Here is a 23,764-nt window from a genome sequence, read left to right on the forward strand (position 1 = left end):
TATATAAAATCGACATAAATAAAAACCGCACATTATTCCCCGATTTGTTATTCCGGAACAATTTTGTCAATTACTCGTGAACTGCAAATGAAATTATGGGACCAACGCACGCGGCAAAAAATTCCAAGGGATCGTATTTTACTATGTTATACCAATTACAGTAGCAAATAAAAATTACCCACTTACGAGCTTAACTCCTGTCGCTTCAAAATGGTAAAGAAACGCGTTTTTTCTTTTTCGCTTCCTCGCTTCAAACGAAGCTTTGAGCTTATTTATATAAAAATGTATCTATATTATCTAGAATTGACGTAAGCTTTGAAATTTTGCCACTCACGTGTCGTCAGCTATCGCTACAGTATCAAACTTTAGGTGCCCACTATTATCCATTGCGTCGTATTCCCCTACTTTCCCTTACTATATTTGATATTTCAATAACTTTACGGATTCAAAACATTTCGTTGTTCATATTAATATAATAATTTGTATTATATGTATATGTAGAGAGTAAAAAGGGGCTATTTGTCAGTTAAAAAAAAAGTTGTAAAAAAATTTCAAGACAAGGAACTTTTCAATTTTTAGAGAGGGTTTTTTTTATTATAGGGTCTTTTGGTTTTTGGGGGCTTTTTGGCTTTTTGTCTTGAACATTTTTTATTCGACTTTTGCTAAATTTATTTACTGACAAATATTTTACTAATAAGTAATTTTGTCTATTTTTTTAAGTAGATTTTTGTTATAGATCACTCAATATATAATATAATATACCTGTATATAAGTATATTACATATGTATATGTATACTTGTAAAAAGCAGATTCATATTTATTCATTTAAATTTTATATATTTACGAAAAGAAAGCATTTAAAAGAATGAATTTAAATTTCTATCTCAAATAAAACTTTTTACAAGAAACTTTTCTGTTCATTTTTTATCATAAAAAGATTTGATCTGTCGTATTAATTTGTAAAAAAAAATTGATTACGCCAGTAAAACCAGTTTTAGGCACAGTAATGAGCAATTAACATAATATTATCATCAGAACGAGAAATTGATCATTAAAGATAATAAATTCAATTACCAGCCGCAGCGTTACCCGTTCCACCGACTCCGATTTTTTTTTTCAAAACTCCATCGAAAATATCCCACCGGCTGAATCTCGGTTCCAAAAAACACGAACACACGACACTTGTCCGATCGCGCGACATCGTCGTGATTAATGATTAGCACTATAATCAGCACTCCCCCCTCCCCCGATCGCGCGATAACGTTTTCGGCATTCTCGATATTGAACAATATATGCAACGCCTTTTGAAGGGAAGAAAAAGATATGACCATTTTGTCGGCAATCCGGAATCCTCAAAACGTAATATCGAGTAAATCTCGATCGAGAACGAGTTAACGATAGTAAAAAAACGAGGTTATGACGTGAAAAAGTAACGCGTTATCCTTGAGAAATGTTGATTGTTAATGAATTATTAATTCGTTCAAACGCGAGCGTACGACGCGATATGTCGGTCACACCACCAACGCTCTGAAGACTATGAACTAATCGCCTAGTCTGAGTCTCTCGAAATCTGCAGCCAACTTCGCGCGGCTGAAAAATTCGAGAAAATGCGAAGGCGACCATGAAAACGTTAGATTGTAAAACGCGCGATCTTAACGTTTACGTGTCGTGATATTCAATTAACACCGGCATAATCGCCCGGCCGTTTTGCGTCAATCTCACGCGTCGCGCGATTAAAAGCTTCGGAGAAAAATATAAATACTTACTGGTTTATTTATACCGCAACACGGAAAAATTACGGATAGCTTTTGAGTATCATGAAATATATTCACTTACCGGATACTTGTCGATATAACTGTCACTAACGCATCACTTAGTAATCATGCGCTTATCTTCATGCAATTGAAAGATCGAGTTACATCAAACGTTTACACCAAAATGAATGTAAAACCCGTCCTAGCTTCAGCTCCTACACGCTTTTCTGTTTTAAATTCTTATAACTCGGGTTCTAATCATGCAAAAGCAGATTTTTAGATTGTAATTGATATTTACGAGTAAAAAAAGTTGCTTTTTTACCGAAAATCTAATTGGCGATGGGATATTTAAAAAGAAAGATATAAAAGTTGAAAGTAGAGGTACAAAAAGTAAGTAACCCCTGCCTTTTTACTGGCAAATATTTAACTAATGAATAATTTCATCTATCTTTTAGAATATAATTTTTGTTATAGATCACTCAAATAATAATTATGTTGATTTATTCTACTCAAAAAGATAGATGATATCATTTATTAGTTGAATATTTGCCAGTAAAAAGACACGGGTTACTTACTTTTTTTTCTTTTTTCAACTTTTATATCTTTCTTTTTAAATATCCCATCGTCAATTAGATTTTCGGAAATAGAAACTCTTTTTATCTGTAAATACCAATTGCGGTTTAAAAATTTGATTACAACTCCGAATTACGAGGATTTAAAACAGAAAAGCGCGTAGGAGTCTTCTACTATTTAAAAGGTTAATACGGAAAACGTGGCATTATATCGCGTAACGCGCCATTTGGTATATTGTTAGCGTGTGTAATCCATTAACGAGACACTGCCACGTTGATTATCAACAATGAGAATTCATCCGCATGTTACGAAACGAGAAGGTAATTTATATACAATGCCCATTGTGCAATACATAATGAAAATGTTACGAGTATATCGTGAAACATTGATTGTTGTTACACTAATCGTAATTGCGTCGCGTTACGATAACACGCGATTAATACTTTGAGTGCCAAGCTGATTTCGGTATTGAATCTAATAAATCTAATATATTATTTTAATATTTTATTGATTTTTAAAATGTCTTAACACAAAATTTATATTATTTTTTTAACGTCTTAAATATTTAGTAAAATCAAGAGACATGGTAGTGTTTACGCGCGGAGCGAGACCGACCGTGACTCATTTACGCGACGCGACGAGTTGCGATTATTCGAGATGTTGAGGTCTCAATAACGAGTGAACGGTTCAAGTTCTAAGTAGGCTTGATCGATAGCTTGGGGTGGATTTATAAATAAAATTATTTTTTACTTGGGTAAATAAGACCGCGTCACTCACAAATGGATGATGGGGTCTTTGCGGAAATTTACGCGTCACGCAGATATGGGTAACATGGTACTCAAAGTATTAACGAGGCGTAGTGTGAAGAGTAAATCCGGTGCAAAGAGAAACGTATCGCCTTATACCCCTTCCAGAGCTACATTGTGATGTTACATGCGCTATTGTTTGATCCGCGAAGGACGCGCCGTATTCGTTGGTATTATTTATATTATAGCGCACACGACGAAGTTTCTCTAAGAAAACTTCTTGAAGCAGGACACGACGGTGTACGATCGCATTATCCAGCAAAAATATCTATTCTCGTAAATCGTACATTAAATATTTGTATAACATCTTTTCTTTTTATCACGAAGCCCGCTACAGACGATCTGTAACCGTGTCAGAATTTAGAATATTCTAATTTAATAAATAGAAACTAATGATTTCTATATACCGTGTAATACGAAAAATAATCGAAGAGTCAGAATACATAATATACACAAAATATGCATTAAAGTCAAAATGTACGGCGAAAATGTGTGAAAAATTGTATATAGAAACGTGTTAGATTTCTATCTTGAAATCCGATGCAAACTATAAATCATCTAAAAAAGCGAGCTTCAGAAGTATTTTTAAACAAAAAATATATTTGAAAATATGGAAAAAACATATACATATATTTGAAGAATTTCGTTGACACCCTGGTAAAAATTGAATGCAGTTTTCGATTGGTTGCATTAGCAACTGTCATAATTATATATATGTAACAGGTCTGTCTCTTATATGTATATAAACTAATAATGGAGGAAATAAAATGTAGATAACAGTATTTAGTGTACAAACACATATATAATATAGTATATAAATACATATTTAATGTATAAATCTAATATAAATCTAGTATAAAGAAGAGTCAATAAGGCCATTTTTGGACTCCCTTCCAATTTCCATAAAACAATTTTCTGTTACTTTCTAATAGCCTTATTAAACAAAAATGTAATCCGCATAGAGTTCCATTTATGATTGTAAATAGCTTTTAATTGATTGGCATAAGTCGCTGATTAAAAAAAAGTGCATCTAATTAAAATTCTGGCACTTCTAATGCATATTATTATGTAGCACTTCTAGAATATGTTTTTTATTTAATAACTCAATTGATCTAAGCCTGATAAATAGAAAACTATCCATAAAAATAAAATTGATATCTTCACATAAGTGTTGCTTTATTTGTAAACATCCAAAAAAATCTAAAATATATTATTAATCCAATTCAACAAAAGGTTTTTATAAAAGAAAATATTTTAATTCTGGACTGTCCTAGATGCTGTAATAATACTAATGTATATAAAATATGTCGTAGATATTATAGTCATTTAGCTTTATATTGAAAATAACTAAACAGCAGACTTTTAATATTGTTTCAAAAAATCGATTAGAAATATGTTTTCAATCAGCAGCTCATATCGATCCACTGAAATCTTTTACAGTCCTAAATAGAACTTTATTCAAATATGTATTATATTTTTTGTTCACTTAGACTATCAGAAAGTAAAAAAGAATTGTTTTATGAAAATCGGATAAAAGCCCAAAACGATCTTATTGACCCTCCGTCCTTTATATAGTAAAGGTATCTAATAAATTATCCAATGTTCTGCTAATTATTTTTGTCAACTTTTAATTAAAATTAAAGTTGACTTATTATAAATATAATAATATAAAAGAGAATTTATTTAAAAAACCCATTTGTTTGAAAAACTGTCATAATTTTTAAATTGTAAAGAAATAAGTTTCGCGCATTGTGTCGATGTCAGCGTTTGAGATGACCAATACTGTGCAATCTCTTTTCGTACGCGATTTCGCGACCGAATAAATTGCAAATTTGCGGTTAGCTAATTATTTATCGTACAGATTTGCTGATGCTGCGCAATCAGCCGCGTGGTACGTGTTTATGCGCTGCGCGTTTTAAATCCGCGTATACGTAGGTACGCTACGCAAGGATCGAGAAGGCTCGTCGCGCGCAAGTGAAAGTCCACGTCGTTGTCCCTGTGGAGCGTGTATATCGAAACGAGTCGAAATGCTCGTCCGATCGGTTTACGCTCGTTCGACAAACGGGCTTGCTGCCCTCGCATGATTGTTACGGGGCGAGGCGAACCTGTCGTACGACTACGCGTTCCACTACTGTACACTCCGACAACTGTATCACGCTACCAGTCCCTTGAAACTTCTGAGTTTTTATGTTTTTGCTTGTGAAATTCGTTTTTTGTTCCTTAATGACTAAAAACTATTGTTATATAAAGATTTTTTTGTAGTTTTCTTATGAAATAATAAATTTTAAAGTTGACTTCTGTCAAAATGTTTCTAATAAGATTTACATTAATGTAAATCTTAAACAAAAGAGAAAACAAGAAAACGTAATCGTGTAAATACAGCGTTAAAAGTTAATCGAAACCGACCAAGTTATAATATGTAGCATAACGAACTGAGAATGAATTAATTACAATTAAAGAATTTAAGATATACATATTAAATCTTAGCACAAATTGTTATAACATTTGTTATAGCATTTGTTATAGCATTTTGTTTTAGGTTCATAAAACGTTAAATGTTTTTTTATAACAATTAAATATTACGCACATATTATTTAAGGTAACCTCGGGTAAGATGGCCATAGACGAAAGATGGCCAACCTATGTTCTTTCAATCTAGCTCGCCATGAAACATCGAATAAACATGGGTTGGCCAGCTTACCCGAGTTTACCCTATTAAAGGTAATCTTTTGCAAAGATATGCTTAATTTATGTAAAATATTAATAATTTTAAAATTTGCAAGAAACCGTTTGGAAAATTAAAGAGGTTTTATAATATTATTCTATAATATTAAAATAAAATATAACTTTATAGAAAGTATTTATAGTATATATTGGTTTTACACTTAAGAAGAACTAATAAACACATTACGAATAGGCTGTATATATTAACATAATTTCATATAGATAACTGGCTATGATAATTTACTCACCTATTTACGTTTGTTTCTTATATATGTATTAATTTCTTATGCAGGAGGAAAGAGATTTTATTATTCAACAGTTGTTTTGCTGATACAGTGAAATATACCGTACCAGCAAAACAGCTGATATATATGTATAAAAACAGAGGACAAAGGATAATATAGAATATTTATCATATATTAATACGTACATAAAAAAAGATTCCATTCTCGGAATATAAAACTAGAAACATGTTTTAATGTTTAACTTTTTCCGTATGTATATATGTATTTCCGTATGATGATATTGAATATTTTTACCTTTAAACATTTTATTAAAATAAGATCATGATATCCTTTTCAATTGTATTATTCAATTAACCTTACTGTATTTCATTTCAATTGTAATCAATTGACCTTACTGAAAACCTTACGAATATTAATAAACTTTTTAATTTATATATTATTTATAATCTATATTGTTTTCTTCGAAAATATTTAATACAAAAATGATATTTTTCTCGCGTGCAACTCGTTCTTAATTTAATAATAAATTAAAACAGTATACATATATATATACTCCATATTAAAGTTCAATCAAAGTACAAATAAGATACAAAGTTGCTATACACGCATCGTATGCGAGTACGCAGTAACTCGTATCACTGGAAAAGGATTGAATTCTTTGTGAAAAGACAGAAGATACATAAATATACATATTGACTTGCGCATTAAATCAATAAAATAAAACTTGTTCTTTTGCCACACATTAAGTTCTAAAAGCGGTTCGTAAATTGCATGTCGTAAACCACTTCTCACTTTTTACGAGCTATCTTAATTGCTATTGCTATGACGCTATGCACAATGTCAACGCGTCATCTTGGAAGGATAATAATGGGACTTCCCTGCACGAGAGAATAACGTCAATTATAGTTCCACGAACTCGCGCCGGCGGTCGCCGCGGCCCAAAAGAAAGAAAGAAATTGCATTCCAAACCGGATGCGCAAATGCACAAGAAAGGCACTTAACTGTAGTGCAAGCCTGCTTGGCGAACGGATGCGTTCGTTTCTCGAAAAAGCAGCGAAAAGCATGTAGCGCAATTTTTTGCGAGTATTATTTTGTCCTGTCGAACACGTTCTCGACCCGAGATGATTTTTGTCCGTGAAATCAAAACGGCATATCCAAACACACGGTTATTCATTCTCCAAATGTTTATCCTTGCGACACGTCGCCATTTATTAAAGCATACACTGGGTCTCAATTAGCTCTTTGGACTTTTACATCACATGTATTTTTACGAACGTCGCTCGAGCTAAAATTCAGATTTCAAAAACGATTTTAAAGACGAATATTGCAATCGATCACGGTACAAGATCCTGCTATTTACGAACGATCATCTCGCAGTTATTTTGGCGAGAAAACTCATCAAATCGATAAGACGCGAGTCGATACATTGACGCGAGTAGTTATTTAGTCACAACATTTTTAAAAACGCAATATGTTCCCTTTTTTACAATCAAATGTACATATAAAGTGGCATAAGAATGACTTTTTAGAGGAAACTCAGAGGAATTTGCTTATGTGTGTGCGGTATTATTATTCAAATTCCAACATTATCTTGTAGAAGTCGTAATACAAACCGAGCTTCATATCTTCGAGTCTTATAATGAGAAATTTGTTTTTTTTTTTTGCAAACATAAATAATTTTTTTTTTGTTTATTTGCTCGAGGTAACGCTTACATAAATGCTTCAGTTATAAAAGAGCGAAAAATTTATAGCGGACATTTTTGCATTTGTCATATTCTTTTTTACGGTTTTTTGTGAAAAAAAAAAAACGGATTATTCATATTTGCATTTTTGCGACTATAATTTATAACTTGTATAATACTTTAATTATGAATCGGTTTTTTATTCAATTCAATTGTGTGAGACATTAATAATGTCTCACAATTGATTTGTATATTATTCACGCAATGCCTGCCAAGAACACCGTTATCTCTGAATCTACTGAATCGTCGCTATGAGATTTATTTGATGCATTTAACTCGCTTCGTAAACTAGGGAAACCTGAAAGCCATTTGTAATACGTGTACACGATCATGGAACTGATGCATATCCGATGAATGTAGCGCGATCATTGTACGTGCACATGCGTGCGGTCAGTACTTTCAGTTCGAATGTGGTAGTAAATGCGGTTACAAGATTGACTTCCATCTTATGTAAAGTCCATTTGAGATAAGTCGATACCAAGCGAAGTTACTCAAGCGGCAGAGAATACAACGGGAATTGATCTCTCTTTTGATTATCTATGATTCGATCGTTGACAAGTTTCTTAGGGGAAGCTCTGATGAGAGAAATTTGCATTCCAAGTGTAATTCCAAGTAAAATGCAATAAGTTATAGATAAGTGTGACAAATGTAATCAATGTTAAGAAGAATGACGTAGATTTAGTGCGCCCAAAGGATGTAAAACCTTTGCATTTTAACAAGACGTTAACGGATTTAGATTGATCGCTTTATATGTAACGTATGTAATTCTTCCGTTTTGGATAAGAAGAACATTGCGCAAACGTGCCCCCTCCTCGGTTAATCTTCCTAGATCCACCGGATATCGGCATTCACCGCGTTCCCTATCTCCTCGAGAGGAACGGTCAGGCACGATCGCCAGGTGCGTCGCCGATTCGTCGCTCCCACCATGAGCTCGGCTCGGCTCGACTCGGCTCGACGGCACGGCGTTTATCCCTCTCGAGGCAGCCCGTTCATTCCTCTTCTCCTTTTTCGCTGCATTTTTCCTCCTCGCGTGGCCAGAACCGCCGCGCGCGATAACCCCGGCGGAGGGAAAGTTCCTCACGGCCTCTCTTTCTCTCTGCAGTAGCGTACCGGACCAGTTGTGGTCAGCAAGATCGTGAGATTCGGTCGCTCGCGCGTTGCAAGGTGAACAAGTTGCAGCGCGATGCATCGTGTAAAACGTTCCGTCCAATGCGATTCTGCATCGAGATTGGCCGTCCCCGACGTAAGATTGTGAAGTGCCGCTCTTGGATTGAGATACCTCTCGCGCGCGCGTCAGCGTCATCTCTTGCGGTCGTCACCGTTGTTATTATCGCGGTTTTACGCGAGTGTCCAAGGACCAGCTTGCTGCCACCGGTTGCTGAGAGACGCTCGTACCGCGGACGATATGCGTATCTCCGTACGTGAGATAAGCGCAGCTTTGACAGCGGTGCCAAAACCGGCGCGTGCGGCGAACGATTAGTTGGACAAAGTGATTACGGCACGCGCCGTTTCGCGATCGCGAGCAACGAAGAGTACGTTGTTAGACGAGGAGAGACTCGAACGGTATCCGAGTTCGTGTTCGTGAGTCTCCGAAAATATCGCGCGCAAACGCGAAAATTAGTTGTTCGCGAGACGTTCGCGTTTAACGGGAAACCTGAGCGTAGGAAGTGCTCCAGTTTTGCGCGCGAGCACAACTCGGAGAAAAGCTCGGTGATTAAACGAAAATTCCAATCGGGTTTATCTGCAGCTCTCGAGACCGCGGTGAATTTTCGAGGTGGCAGAGCAAACAGCTGGAGCGCGCGGTGGGCGAGGTGGAGTGTGTCGCGTCCACGGCGTGTCGGTCGAGAGGAGATTTCAACGCGCGTGTAACACGCGTCCGGATATCGATTCGCGCACCCGTGAGTAAAAACTTCGCATTTTTTTCTGTTATCAGCGGCGCGTCATTTCGTAGGTGTGGCAAATCATATGTCGTAAACCAGTTCGTAAATCAGTTAAAATGAGATATTTTAATGTTGCAAGAGATCTAATCTCTTTCACAAAAAATTTACTAATTATATGCAGTAACATCTAATGAAGAGAAAGAGAAAAGATAAATAAAATTAAAACAACATAATAATATTTGTATCGTTTGTAAGCAATTCTTTTCTAATTGCTAATTTTTTCTAACATTCTTATAAATAAGCAAGTTGATTGCTAGCAAAACAACATCGTGTAAAATATAACGTATATCGTGATTCGCTATGTAACGGTAGTTCGTGCTACATGTTTTGTAAGAATCTTGTGGGCTTAATTAATGAAGAACGCTGTTCGCACGCATAAAGAAAGCAACAATACCGAAATAATAAGATCCATCTTTATGATATATATTCTTATGATAATTAGAATCTTTATCTTTATGATAATCAGAAGATAGCGCGAATTAAAACCGATATACAGTTAGATAATATACTGCTGAATATAATGTTTCAAACTATAGATATACGAAATGTGTCTGACATAGTCGTAAATTATTCCTAACTTTTTTTGTCAAGAGAGCTATATTAAAATTTGTGTAATGACCGAAGAGCCGAATAAGTTTTATTTTCAAAAATCATATAAAAGAAAATACTTTTATTTTGAAATTGTAACGTCGACATTTCTTGGCGGACCAGATAATGAATAAAACTTTAGGCGGTTGGGAACCCCTATCGTGTAAATAAATAATACATTACTATAGTAAAAAAAGTAATGTAAAAAAGTAAAAAAGTAATGTAATTACATTAAAAGAGTAACGTATTATTAATGTATTATAATACATTAATAACACATTACTTTTTTAATTGTAGAAATATAAATTATACAAACATGCATAAATTATTTTTCATACACACGCGTCTTTGACATCGACATATAAAATATTCAGTGTTTCATCGTATCATCATTACATGTCGTGGGAAATTTTTCGTCATAAATAATTTTTAATGATTCATTAGTTATTTGTATCTAGACAATGAGTCATCCTCTTACCGCGTAAAATACTGCGTAAAATACTAATTATATTGTCAAGTTCGATCGGAACTCATTATCTAAGAGATTAAAATGACTGACTTTCAGTATCATGTGGAATATTCCAAAGAGGAGTTAAATACATGTGTTAAAAGGCGCGAGTTTCCGATTCGCATATATTGTTTCGTCAAACTTGCGTCGTGACTGCGCGCGTTTCGAGTCATGGAATGCATACGATGCACTTCATTTCGCGTAATTCGATCTACCAACATCGCGGGCAGTAAACATACACACAGTCATAGCATGTATATTTTTCGAACATCGTTCTCATTTTTTTTTAACTCTCGCTTAATCGTAATGAAACTGATCGTTATTGCAGAAATATTTCTTCGCAAATTGCAATGCGGGCTTTTGTACCGGAAACCGGTTCTACTTTGTTGTAGGTCGAATGACGTACGATTTTAAGTGGTTTTCTACGCTTTTCCACACATCCCCATTATGCAAGGCAAAATAAGTTTCAAGGAAGCGTTAATTGCTGCCAGTGCAATTTCAGCAATTGCGATTACAATCTCTTGTAGATTTGTTATCTTCTAAGAAATCCCTTATTTTTACAATCCTAAAAACGACGAAAAAATATAGCAACAACTTTTCTTCATTTATTTAAACAGTATATTATATATTCATGTTGAAGCTGCGATAACGTTTAAGATTTAGCGAGTAACGACTTGTTATTCTGACAATAAATAGTTAATCCGAGGCCTGAGTCATTATTGACAAAATTACCGCGATAATAATGCATGTCAATTTTCTATCCTCCTCCTAATATCATAATAATACTGTAATTTCCGCATTCTTATGTTTTTTTATAAAGAAAAAAAGTTGGATAATTATATCTACAACTAATTGACACATTCAAAAAGTACGTATTATGATGTAAACTTTATGCTTTCCCGTGATTAAACGCTCGAAAGCCATTTACGCAACTCGTTAGGAGAGCGCTAATTTGCGCACAAACCTAAAAGCCTCAGAAAGAATCAAGGAAAATGTAAGAAGAACCATGACAGTGAAAAAAACTTTAAACGCGATAAACAAAAAAATACAGATATATAACAAGCAAATTTTATTTTTATGAATTTGAGCAGTCCTATAAAAACGATTAAACAGAACTATATTAAAATTTGTAATTTTCCAGAGTAAATAAATGTTAATTACACTCATCTGGTTTTTTCCCTTATGGCGCAAAAAATTACTGAACAGAAAATTGCTTAACAATAATGGGGTACAGCACGATTAAACGAGATGTATTCAACAAGTAACGCGTATATCGCATGTTCGATCATCAGGTATATATAAGTAGCGACACTACGTCGCCGTTGGTATAATTAATTATATATTATTAGCAACTAAATTACACCTAGGGCAACCCAAAATCACGGGTCGCTAAAGGTCCATTTAAACACGTCGGAAGACTGTGTCAACATGGTCTCGGATGTGGGATGGACACATGGACTTTCTCTCGGCACTTTCTCCGAACGGCGGTTTCGTGATCGACGAGATACCCGGGTATACCATAATCGCCCGAATTCCGGGGAATTTATGAGCATAGAAAGCCGTGCGTCCGCTTTATTTTGTAATATTACAAAACCTGTGCACGAGGGCTTCGCTAAGTAAACTTTCCGCGGTGCGTGCTCCGCGAGCTACCGCAAGATCCTCGCGAACGTGACCGAATCAATCAATCACGGTATCATGAGCGTTTAGATACGATCTAAATAGAGACATACTTTGACTTCCTGGATAAAACGTTTATAAACAAGTATCTACCCTTTATCTTTAACTCACTTGATTAAGAAAAAATTCTAACAAAGTTACAACTCTTACAGCAAAGTTTCTTTCTACAGGGAAATGCCTGCGGTGAAGCTCTTCGGTCGAAAATGGTTGGCCGCAACCGACGATCTTGTGTACCCTGGCCTATTCGAATTATTTATCCGTATTGTATGGTGAGTATCATCGATAAACAGATAATGCAATCAATGTGTCGAAATTACAGTATGCAATATTAATCGCGAATATTGCAATCTCACATGCGAATTGATTTATCAACACAAGAGTTTTTAAAATACAAATTTTAATTAAATTCAACGATTCTCTAAACTCACTAGAAGCATTGAACCTACTCTCAATATTAAGTTCTTTCGCAGGTGCGCGTCACACGATCGAAATCGCTCGGATCGTTGCTAGTTTGTTTCTCGTAATCGGCTATGTGTTTTACAGGTTGATTCTTATAGGGATCGCCTGCGTAAGGTACTACGAGGATACGTGGAATTGTCGGTTGGGAGGTGAATTAGTGCGCGTGTACCTCCTCGGTGAGGCGGTCATGCTTGGTATCGTCACGCTTTTGATACTCATCATTATCAGGCATAGCGCGAGAGGGGCCATCATGGACACGCATGCCCGACGCTACGTTCAACCGCTCCTGACGGTCAAGTAAGCAATAAAAGTAAACCAGCGTTACGTCTAATCAGTTTTCTAGATCAACAATCAGGAAGACTCTTTCAAAGTTTTAAATTTCTGTATAGTGTGCAGTTGTTTTTTCAATAACAAACTTCGCCTAATTCTTTATAATCGATTCTCAAAGGAGAAGATCATTATTTATTATAACTCTTCAGTTTTGTATGTCATATATAGCTTTATAATTAAATTTAAATTTTATTTTAAAACTTGTAGAATTATTCAAACACAAGTCATTTACATACGATTTTGTCATATAGCTTCTATGCTAAATTGTATTATAATTTGTCAGAATAGTCTTTTATTTTCAGTCACTGATTGATGATGAAAATTAAAGAGTAAAGCAAAAAATAATAATATAACAATTTAAAGAGTAATATATCTAAATATAAGAATAATAAATGATAAAGAAAGATATAGAGAATTTATGTGTATGCTGTACATAAATATTAAGCCTTGTATTAAAAAAGTCAAAACAAATACAATTATTCATTTTTTTCATGACTAAATTACTCAAATTTGTGACTTTTTTGTGAAATAAACTACGCACCAATCGAGACACGCGAAATACATAATCTAGAAACAATAAAAAAGAAGACATATACAAACTATAAATGCTACGAGTAGGCAATACACGCACCCATACACGAATTTCATGGAATTATCTAAATTCTCTACATTCATATTTCTGACATAATTTGCTACATTGACATGGTAGTATCATTAAGAAAATACCGGTTACAATTTTATTTACATTATTGCCATATTTCAATATTCGTAACAATGGCCATATGTGATTTATTTATCTTATACTCACAAGGAAACCTACCCAAGTGATACACTCCGATTTCTTTTAAATTTCGCACAAATTTAAAACTACAAAAAATATTTCATCCATATGTCTTTCCATTTTGGCCCATAAGTTTTGGCCTAATAAAAATAATTCTTTACTACTGTAACAAATAGGTTTATTATAATAATATTAAAGGATAATTTTTTATCTCTCAATAATACATCTAATCAGCGACCTAAAAATTCTCTAATTTATATCACTACAAAGCACTATAATTGTTTTCAGTCTTATTACTGATTTGTTAAATCGTTTACTATTCACACGGGTGAAATATTTTTCGTAGTTCTACATTTGTACCAAATTTAAAAGAAATCGGAGTATCACTTGGGTAGGTTTACTTGTCAGAAAAAACTGGTGATCTCAAGTCAATCAAGAAAAGTCTAGAAATCTCTCTACGACTTAATGTAGGATATTGATGCTACTGCCGGAGATCGGATGGAACATTTTGGGCACCCTGTGGATTTTCGGACAGAGCGTGGAGTGCAATCACGAGTCGTACTCTATCACTGTCGTGGAGGCCCTAGTGTTCTTCGATTGGATCCTGATCGGCCTCAGCATTTTCGGCCTCGCCCTAGTGTTCGACCCGATCGGCTCCTTGGAAAAGAAGCAGCTGGAGAGCTCCGCGGAGCACGGCAAGATCTCGCGCATCTGGCTACGGAGATTCAAGTTTCTGTGGTGGATGCGTAAGGACGAGAGCGCGAACGAGGCTTTTCAACAAGTTGCTGGTGAGACATAGGTATGGCTAGCCTACGAAGAAGTCCTGCCGCATTCGAAACTGGAACGCGGGCATCGCTTCCGATCGAAAACCGGGCGCGGAAACGGTCACCGGGACGGTTGACCGATGATAAATCAAAATCACTGATCTCTGTTCTGGTTTTGGAGCCGGTGGGATTTTCTTCGCGACGGATGCATCGCTCTCCCGCCGCTTGGAGATAGCGAGCGCTTCGAGATATGCGCGGTCACCGCGGTATGCAAGCAAAAATGAATTTTAATTCGCGGTGAGGTTTATCAGCATCGTTAACATTAAATGATAAAAAAGTTGCAATAATATATTTTATTTGATTTTATTCATTAGTCTGTCTAAACAAGTAGTTTACACTATTTTTAGCGCTTTATATCATTATACTATAACACATTGGTGGATGCGATATTGTAGAGAAAGAGAGAGAAGGAGAGAATAAGCTATATATTTTTTAATAATATAACTCGTCACCCGATAAAATACTGAATTACTGATACAAATATCTTTGTAGGTCTTTTAAGCGCCTTATTTCGAGGCACGGATTTGGTTCCCTCAGATGTAATGGCGGGATGCGTCTTGCTAAGAGTCCGGCAGAAGCGAGAAATTCACGAATTGCGAAAGTTAAATCTAATCCCGCGTCCAAAATACACTTCAGGTACATACGTCATTCACGGAAAAAAAGTAAAAACGCGCGTATTGAAATGCAAATGTTTACCATTAATTATCAAATATTTGCTGTCCGCATTTGTTAGATGGTAATGAAATCTTTTCGGGCACACCTAACTGGATGTCCTTGGAAGCCGCCCATCACTTCCTGCAACTATCGATCGCCTCCTACGGCTGGCTTTTCGTAATATATCAGCACGCGTGTACCGGATGTTTTCGTTTGATACGCGGCATGAGATGCTGTGCTTGTTTCCGGTAAAAGAACATAACATATAAAACTCTATATTCAATATTAACTCTTTGTCTCATTATTTTATAATATAATTTTATAAATAATCCATGTACAGTTTTTTTATAATTATTTTTATTGCTTTATTATTTTATTATATTTATCTCTTTTTTTTAGACGAAAACGTAATATTATTCTGGACGATAACTGTTGTCTCTGTTATCTTTCTGGTGTGAAATACTTGTCGAAGATATCTGAGGAGGATATTCTATTCGCTTCCTTCAAAAATCATTTATGTGAAGTTTGTATACCGTTCTAAAATTATACTCTTTCTATCGCTCATTTGGTATTACGTATTACTCTTTGAAATTTCACAGATACCATTCTGCGTAATGGTGGATCACAAAACTGCCAGTATTGTCGTGGCTATACGAGGGTCGTTATCCTTGAGAGATATAATTACCGATTTCGCGGCCGCGTCTGATTCATTTGAGTGTCCTGGCGTTCCACCAGGCAGCATGGTTAGCTTTATTTTCTTCTTGTATATAAATATACATATAAAATTAATCGATTTAATTGTATATAAATCTATATAAAATTTATAGGCTCATAAAGGCATGATAATATGTGTAAAAGTAATCTTAAAGCAATTGGAGAATCATAAAATCTTGGAAAGAGCGTTCGCCACGTATCCTAATTATCATTTGACGCTTACAGGTAAGAACTTCATTCTGGTAACAAACCGCCGTCGGCGCATAACTGTACAATTCTTTAATGAGATAACATGTATACGTAGGTCATAGTTTAGGAGCCGGTTTAGCCATTCTGCTTGGTTTACTTATACGTCCTCGTTATCCGGAGTTGAGAGTCTACGCATTTGCTACGCCTGGTAATTACTTGTGCAAATAATGATTTTAATTCATAATTTTATCAACTGAGAAAAATTTTAGCAGACACTTATTAATTTTGTACACACATATTAGACTAATTTACAATTTCGAATGTATTTGTCAAAAAAGCTGGACTGCTGAGCAGAGAAGCTGCTAGGGTCACGGAGGAATTCGTATTGACTGTAGGATTAGGGGATGATCTCGTAATGAGGCTTAGTGTGGATAGTACAGAGAATTTAAGGACTTCGTTACTGACAACTCTTCATGCCTGTCGACTGCCTAAGGTATTTTGAAATTCATGATTTTCAGTATTCGAGTCGCTCAGATAATTAAATCAAACTGTGTTTCGATAAATACTTTTATCTTTTTTTCTTTAGTACAGAGTGGTCCTAAACGGATTTGGATACGCTTTGTTCGGAGTTCCCGAGAGAGATCTGACTAAAACGTGGGTCAACCATAACATAATTAACACAATTCCGGGTCAATCGCCTTTGCTAACTAAGCCCGGCGATGTGGTAAGAAAAAAAATGCTGCATGCATTGCAAAATTTGTGGAAAGTATATTAAACACACGAACATTTGTAACATTAATTTTACGTAATACCGAATTTGACACGATTATTGTATTATACTTCGTTGTTAATAGTTTATCTTTTTCGCAGGATCAAATAATAGAGCGGGACATAACAAAAAGAAGATACTCGAGAATGAAATTATTTAATGCTGGTCGCATACTTCACATAGCTAGATGCAAGCTCGAAAAAACGGAGGGAAAAAGGTACATTGTTTTTACGTATTTTCTTATTCAAAGTATTAACTTTTACAGAACAATTCCCATAAATATAAATCAATATTTAAAAAAATAGGAACGGTATAGAAAAAACATCTTAAAAAAGTTATAAAAGCTATAAGATTTTAGATAATAATAATATATAATTTCTACATTAGTAAAAAACAACTCGCCAAGGAGAGAAAATATGAGATGCGATGGGCGCAAGCGGAGGAATTTACGAAACTAACGGTGATGCCACGCATGCTCTTGGATCACTTGCCAGAAAATATAGAACGGGCTTTAGCTACATTACTGGAACAGCAGAACGATATACCATATTATTTCGATCCTTAGTGTAACCCAAAGAAGTGATTTTATAGTTTTAATAAAGAGAACTTTCGCTAAATCCTGAATTATAATACAACCTATAATTTATTTATTGATGATAAATTTTTTTGTTTATCTTATAAAATTTGAATTGTTAAAATAAAATAGAAAATAATAAAATAAAATAACGTAATCTTAATAAGAAATAAAAATACTGATTTGAAAGATTTAAAGTGATTACGACTAATTCCGATTAACTTTTAGTTGCTCATTAACTTATTAAATATTTGTGCTATTTTGTTAATATGGATAGAATAAATAAGTTTTTGTCGTTTAACATATAAAAAAAATAATTAAATTAGAAATTATAAATTATAAGTAATTGGAAAATCTGTTTTGCCATTCTATTTTTTTTTAACTATCCGCTGGCTATGCTAATCAAATTAAGTTTGATTAAAGTCGATTCTATTATCACATGTATGTAAAATTAGAGATAGTGTAAGGACATTTTATGCAGCTAAACATATAGACAAAATTATCTTATCAGAGAGAATCCTGAAAGTGAACATATCTGTGTTACAGAAGAAACCCATCCACTGCTGCGTTTATATGCAAAAAAACATTTACATTAAGTCATGTAGCTACCAAGCCGGATATTTTCAGCGGGTAACAAGTCAACGGTATTTAATTCTGTTCCGTGGTATGTTCACAAAGATTAATTACTTAACAATGCTTTATGTGTGGCGGTCAAATCACAGTGCGCCTGCACACACCGCAACCCGACCACAAAAATAATTCATAATAATTCGCAGCTCGTGATTTCGCGAGAGTGCTCCGTGACCGCGAGCGCGAGTACTGCGCGCTGCTGTAACGCGGTTATCACACGTTATATAACGATTCTCGCAAACAAAAATCCTCACGCGGTATAGGATAATTATTAATTGGAATCTATTCCGTGTCTTTATTACGCACAATGTTTATGTAATGTTCATCAGTTATACTTTTATCATGATGTAATAGTATATTGTGCACCAAGGAGCGAAAGTAGCGTTTTCCAGACGAGTGTGAAGTTTGCCGCCCGAGCCGAAGGCGAGGGCGACAAATCACACGAGTCTGAAAAAGCTTTCGCCCTGAGGTGAACACAATATCTTTACGAAAAGTTCGACTTCCATGCCTAGAGAGAGGCGAGAGTGGTCATTTCACGCCAGGGCTTACTTTCCTTCCTAGGGAAAAAAATTGATACTTTCCACCCGGCATAGCGGGCGGAAAGTACCAATTTTCCTCCCTGTATAGCCTCCCTGTATAGGCCTTAGGGAGGAAAGTTGTTACTTTCCGCCCGTTATGCCGCCCTGGCGTGAAATTTGTCCCTTTCGCCCCTCTCTGAAAAATAAATACAATATATATAAAAAGACATTTATTATAACCGCCGTGACTAAAAGACGAAAGAGACGAGAGAGACGAAAAACTAAAAAGACGAGAAAGAAACGAAAGAAGTGAGCTTTGAGAGTACAACACGCGATTGACAGTGAATAAGTTAACATTGTAACCATTTTTAATTCCTAATAAGATACATAATTATAAATTTAATCTCTGTTTCGAGTCACCATCAACGATGCAGTACCAGTTAAATCAAAATATTCTCATGCACGTTCTTCGACGAGCAGTAAGTATTCCCAGATCGAGTGGTTTAAAAATAGTGTAATTTTTCACGAGAAAATCCAAGTGGATGCTTAGCTAAGATGTTTAGCTAATATCATCGATCATAGTTTGTGATATAATTAAAACAAAAATAACAGTCAGAACTTTTGAATGATAAAAAGAAATGAAGTCTTACCCCAGCCAGCTCACAGAACGTGAGAATAAACATTGAAAAATAATATAATTTATAAGCATGCAGAGATAGATAGTCGTTACAATTGAGACAATTAAGAGTCGCGTTGTTTAACAACCGGACGAGGCAGAAAACTTAGGATTGTTGATTCCTTGATTAGAATAGATCATATATTAATATATCATACTTTAAATTTCTTGTCTGTCTGACCGCAAATTGCTAATCAATTTAAAATTTCGAGCTTGGAGTGACATACTATCACCAAATCAAGTCCCCGAAATAAAGCGCATATATTGCACATATAATTTTTCTTTAAAAAGTAAACGATATATTTAATCTAAAATTACTTTGCAAAGCGTTAAATATATTGGAAGAAGGCAAAACTAAAAAAATAGGAAGCACTAATAGTAACGCAGTAGTAGGCAATGCAACTGACTCTTTTACTGAAGATGTGGACACAATTTCGGATGAAGAACCAATAATTAGAATTGAAAAAAATATCTCTTTTCGCAAATTATTAAAATTATTTTTCGTATAATAGATATTTCAAAATCATTTTGAAGTGATGTGAAACTTATTGATTCTAAAATAATTACTTAGATAATTAACCAGAAAAAAATCTTCTATTTTATAACAATAAATATATATATTAGATATTACATCATATTACATTGGTAAAATTTAGTTATCAATTACTTTAATAGACATATTAATTTATCACTCACCGTCCCTGATGCGCAACAGCGGAATTATATCTGCCACGTCGGGCGGCGTGCTCCGGCGCGCGATCGTCTCATTGATGGCTCATTTCCGGCGCCCTCCGCGCCGGCATAGAGCGAGGTCGTAAATCACGTTTTTACGGCAACGCTCGCGAAACGAGCGGCCGAGCACACGGCGGAGGGCCGAATTGCGGATGTAATGCGCGCCACGTTTCGTTGAATGAGTTATTATTATTAGCGTGGAGGAGAGCATCCTTGCAGGTTACGTCGCGCGTATATGCTTTATCCGTACGCTCGCACGTATCGGTCATCCCGTAAGCGATACAAACGCGTCTCTACATTGTCGTTCGTTTTCTGTGTGATTAACGAAGCACAGTCTCCGCTTTCGTTTCTCACCGATCCGTACCGATCTCGCTCGTTCTATTGTTCCTACAAAGAGACAAGGTGAATTCGAAGCAATTTCAGACGAGATTGCTTCTGAGTGTATTTTAATAAAATATAAATTTAAAAGTTATTTTCAACGCGACACATCGTTTACGGTAAGACAGGTTCGGAAGTGCTACGAGAATAGGTGTTTAAGTCTTACGGGATGACGAATTGTTCTTTCTTTTTTTTTTAACCACGATAAAGCTTCGAGCTTCACCCGGTATAACGAAAGATTATCGAGCCCGAATGACGCGGAAGAGTCGGATCGTGGTGCTGGAGACGGTAATTGCGAATGTTTCATCAACGACTCGATGATTAATTTTAAACTTTTTGTATGTTTATATGCAGTTAAATAATGTATACATAATTATGTAATTCAGTGTCGTAAAAATTTAAACCGATCGTAATACCTATACGTACCTCGTTAGCGGAAAGCATGTGCTTCGAATTATCCTTGTAATTTCGTAAGGTGATTAAACGGACCTTTGAAAGATCCTTGTTGTGTCGTCAATTGCTGTGTCTGTACAGCTAAGGGCAACTTCGACGAACTCCGATTAACTTAATCGGCGATTAATTCAACCGACCGAATTGCTTAAAGCAAAATTTCTATAACTGTACAATTCATCGTCTCTTTCTTTTTCTTTCATATTCCTAATCTAATCCCTGTTTTCCATATTTCAAATAACAAAAAATCAATAATTTTATCTATGTTAGCGTGACAAAGTAATTGACGATCAATTCTATCGACAGAATTGTTTAAAACAAAATTTCTAACTATATGACTTGTGTAATTGTCATTCGTAATTTTTTTTAAGCGGCAAAAAATATTAATAATCCTATCAAGATTAATAAAATAGTGTATATATATTACTTGATCTTAATCGGCGATTAATTCAACCGACAGAATAATTGCTTAAAGTAAAATTTCTAACCATATAATTTGTTATTTCTGGTTTATTTTCTATATATTGAACAACAAAAAGTTAACAATTTCACGTTAATAAAATAGTACAGTTTTATTTAATAAATTAACTGGCAAAATTAAAATGAACTTTTAATTGTATTATTCCAAATCTTTTCTGCCCATATGTTAATAAATTTTATTTACTTTCGTAGAATGACAAGTATTATTAGATAAATTAAACGATAATTAATTCAATTGGCAGAATTTTGTCGACAGCATCATTATTCCTATTTCTTTCTTACATGTTAAACGACAAAAAATCCCATGTATATTAACAGAATAGTGCGCAGGCATTGCTTGACAAGTTTATCAATGATTAAATTAATCAGGAGTTCGATTGAAGTTATCCTAAAATGATGAATCGTCTTTGTCTCCTTCTCAGAATGATTTCTTTTCTCGCTGCTATCATTAAATATTTATTTGGAATTTCTATTTACCGATTAGCGAACTTCCGTACTCTCACGAATAATGATACGTAATCGTCGCTGCACAAAATTCGATTAAACAAGTTCGCGTCGTTCGCAAAGCCGCGCGCGGAACATACGCTCGTTGAAGTCGAAAAGTGGTCATAGATTACCACGCGAATGCTCTTAGGCCGGTATTCATAATCAGATCTTATTTCAAGACCGTCTTAAGTAATATCTTAAGATGCTAATACGGCTCTGTGATTGGTTAATAACATCTTAAGATTGTACTTAAGATGGTCTTAAATATAAGAACAGACTATGAATACCGGCCTTACTGAGCTGGTTGAGCAGCAAACGGTACATGTGGCGCCATCTAACAACGTCCTTTGCAACTTCTTCGTGCAATGCCTCGTTTCTGTCGGTAACACAGGTCACTGTGTTTACCGACAGCGCGCTGCAAATACTGACGCGAGCAACCACTGTTTGTCACTGCCTGTCTCATTTATGGTATCTCGTATCGTCACTTATGGAGGATTCACACTGCGTCCGATGTTCGACGTACGACGATCCGACATCCAATAGGAAATTTTTGTCTCTAATAATAAATTCTGTTATTGGATGTCGGATCGTCGTACGTCGAACATCGGACGCAATGTGAATCCTCCATTACTTCAACAATTCAACACGTTTAGTCCACGTGGAAGCAAGGTAATAAACTTATATAGATATGAGAATCTTTGCAATATAATTATAATAAATATATTAATTCGTTGCTGCACACAATTCAATTGACTCTATGGTTAAGGTCTCTATCGGTAATACGAGCCGCTGTGTTTACCTACAGCGTGCTGCAAATAATGCCGCGAGTGACCACTGTTCGTCACTGCCTGTATTATTTTTTGTATCGCCTCTTGAGTGGCCACGTCAATTCACTATGATTCACCACGTCATCAATTGGCTGATTAAAAATAAAAATATCTGATTGGCTGGTTCAGTGGGAAAAATGTTGTCAATCGCAATGCGGTCATACGGGACGTTCCCTTTGGTTTCCTTCGCCGCTTCGTGAGTCATAAGAATTGACCAATCACAATCGAATTTGAGGAGAATAATCGACTGTGATTGGTCAATTCTTACGACTCACGACTTTACGACTCGCATTGTAGACCTAGCATAAAACCGTCTTAAGTTCAATCTTAAGATGTCATGAACCAATCACAGAGCCGTATTATTAGCGTCTTAAGACATTACTTAAGACGATCTTGAAGAATAAATACCGGCCGCAGACACAATGAGAAAAATAAGGAATAAGATAAAGAAATAAGGAATAAGGCATGTTGCATCTCACTTTAATGTACGTGTACTGAAGTGAGATGCGACATTCCCTTATTCCTTATTCCTTTGTCTTATTTTTTATTTTTCTAATTGGGTTCTTAAGTAAAATTTTTTTATTAAGCGGTATCCATAATTAATGTAGAGAATCTAAGCCGATTTTTAGTACTTTTTGAATTTAAAAAAAAAAAAACTAAATTTGAGAAAGTTATAGCTTTCTAAAGTTTCTTTGATGACGGCAATTTCAAAAGATTTCGCAACAACATTATGAC

General features: G+C 35.1%; 1 protein-coding gene across 2 annotated transcripts; it reads left to right on the forward strand.

The window, feature by feature from the left end:
* Positions 1-8,835: 8,835 nt before the first annotated feature.
* On the forward strand, positions 8,836-17,895 carry LOC112464293 (sn1-specific diacylglycerol lipase beta-like). 2 transcript variants are annotated; one of them, XM_025031202.1, is made up of 14 exons: positions 8,836-9,743; positions 12,729-12,827; positions 13,102-13,314; positions 14,600-14,916; positions 15,445-15,588; positions 15,686-15,854; positions 16,006-16,129; positions 16,206-16,349; positions 16,434-16,545; positions 16,625-16,717; positions 16,848-17,002; positions 17,096-17,233; positions 17,380-17,495; positions 17,666-17,895. In XM_025031202.1, the coding sequence occupies exons 2-14, from the start codon at positions 12,733-12,735 to the stop codon at positions 17,841-17,843; spliced, it is 1,998 nt and encodes a 665-aa protein (XP_024886970.1). In that variant the 5' UTR covers positions 8,836-9,743; positions 12,729-12,732; the 3' UTR covers positions 17,844-17,895. The 2 variants fall into 2 exon arrangements, with proteins under 2 accessions (XP_024886970.1, XP_024886971.1); XM_025031203.1 differs by lacking the exon at positions 8,836-9,743 and having other exon boundaries at positions 12,735-12,827; positions 13,116-13,314.
* The last annotated feature ends 5,869 nt before the right edge of the window (positions 17,896-23,764 follow it).

Source organism: Temnothorax curvispinosus, unplaced genomic scaffold (assembly GCF_003070985.1).
Source record: "Temnothorax curvispinosus isolate PA1 unplaced genomic scaffold, ASM307098v1 QBEX01014078.1, whole genome shotgun sequence".
In the NCBI taxonomy this organism is placed as follows: domain Eukaryota; kingdom Metazoa; phylum Arthropoda; class Insecta; order Hymenoptera; family Formicidae; genus Temnothorax; species Temnothorax curvispinosus.

Excerpts from the sequence above, each read along its gene's own strand:
- LOC112464293 (XM_025031202.1), top strand. The coding sequence starts at position 12,733 with ATGCCTGCGGTGAAGCTCTTCGGTCGAAAATGGTTGGCCGCAACCGAC. Across the intron at positions 15,589-15,685 it reads GCGTCCAAAATACACTTCAG|ATGGTAATGAAATCTTTTCG; the intron begins GTACATACGTCA and ends CGCATTTGTTAG. Across the intron at positions 16,718-16,847 it reads CTACGCATTTGCTACGCCTG|CTGGACTGCTGAGCAGAGAA; the intron begins GTAATTACTTGT and ends TTGTCAAAAAAG.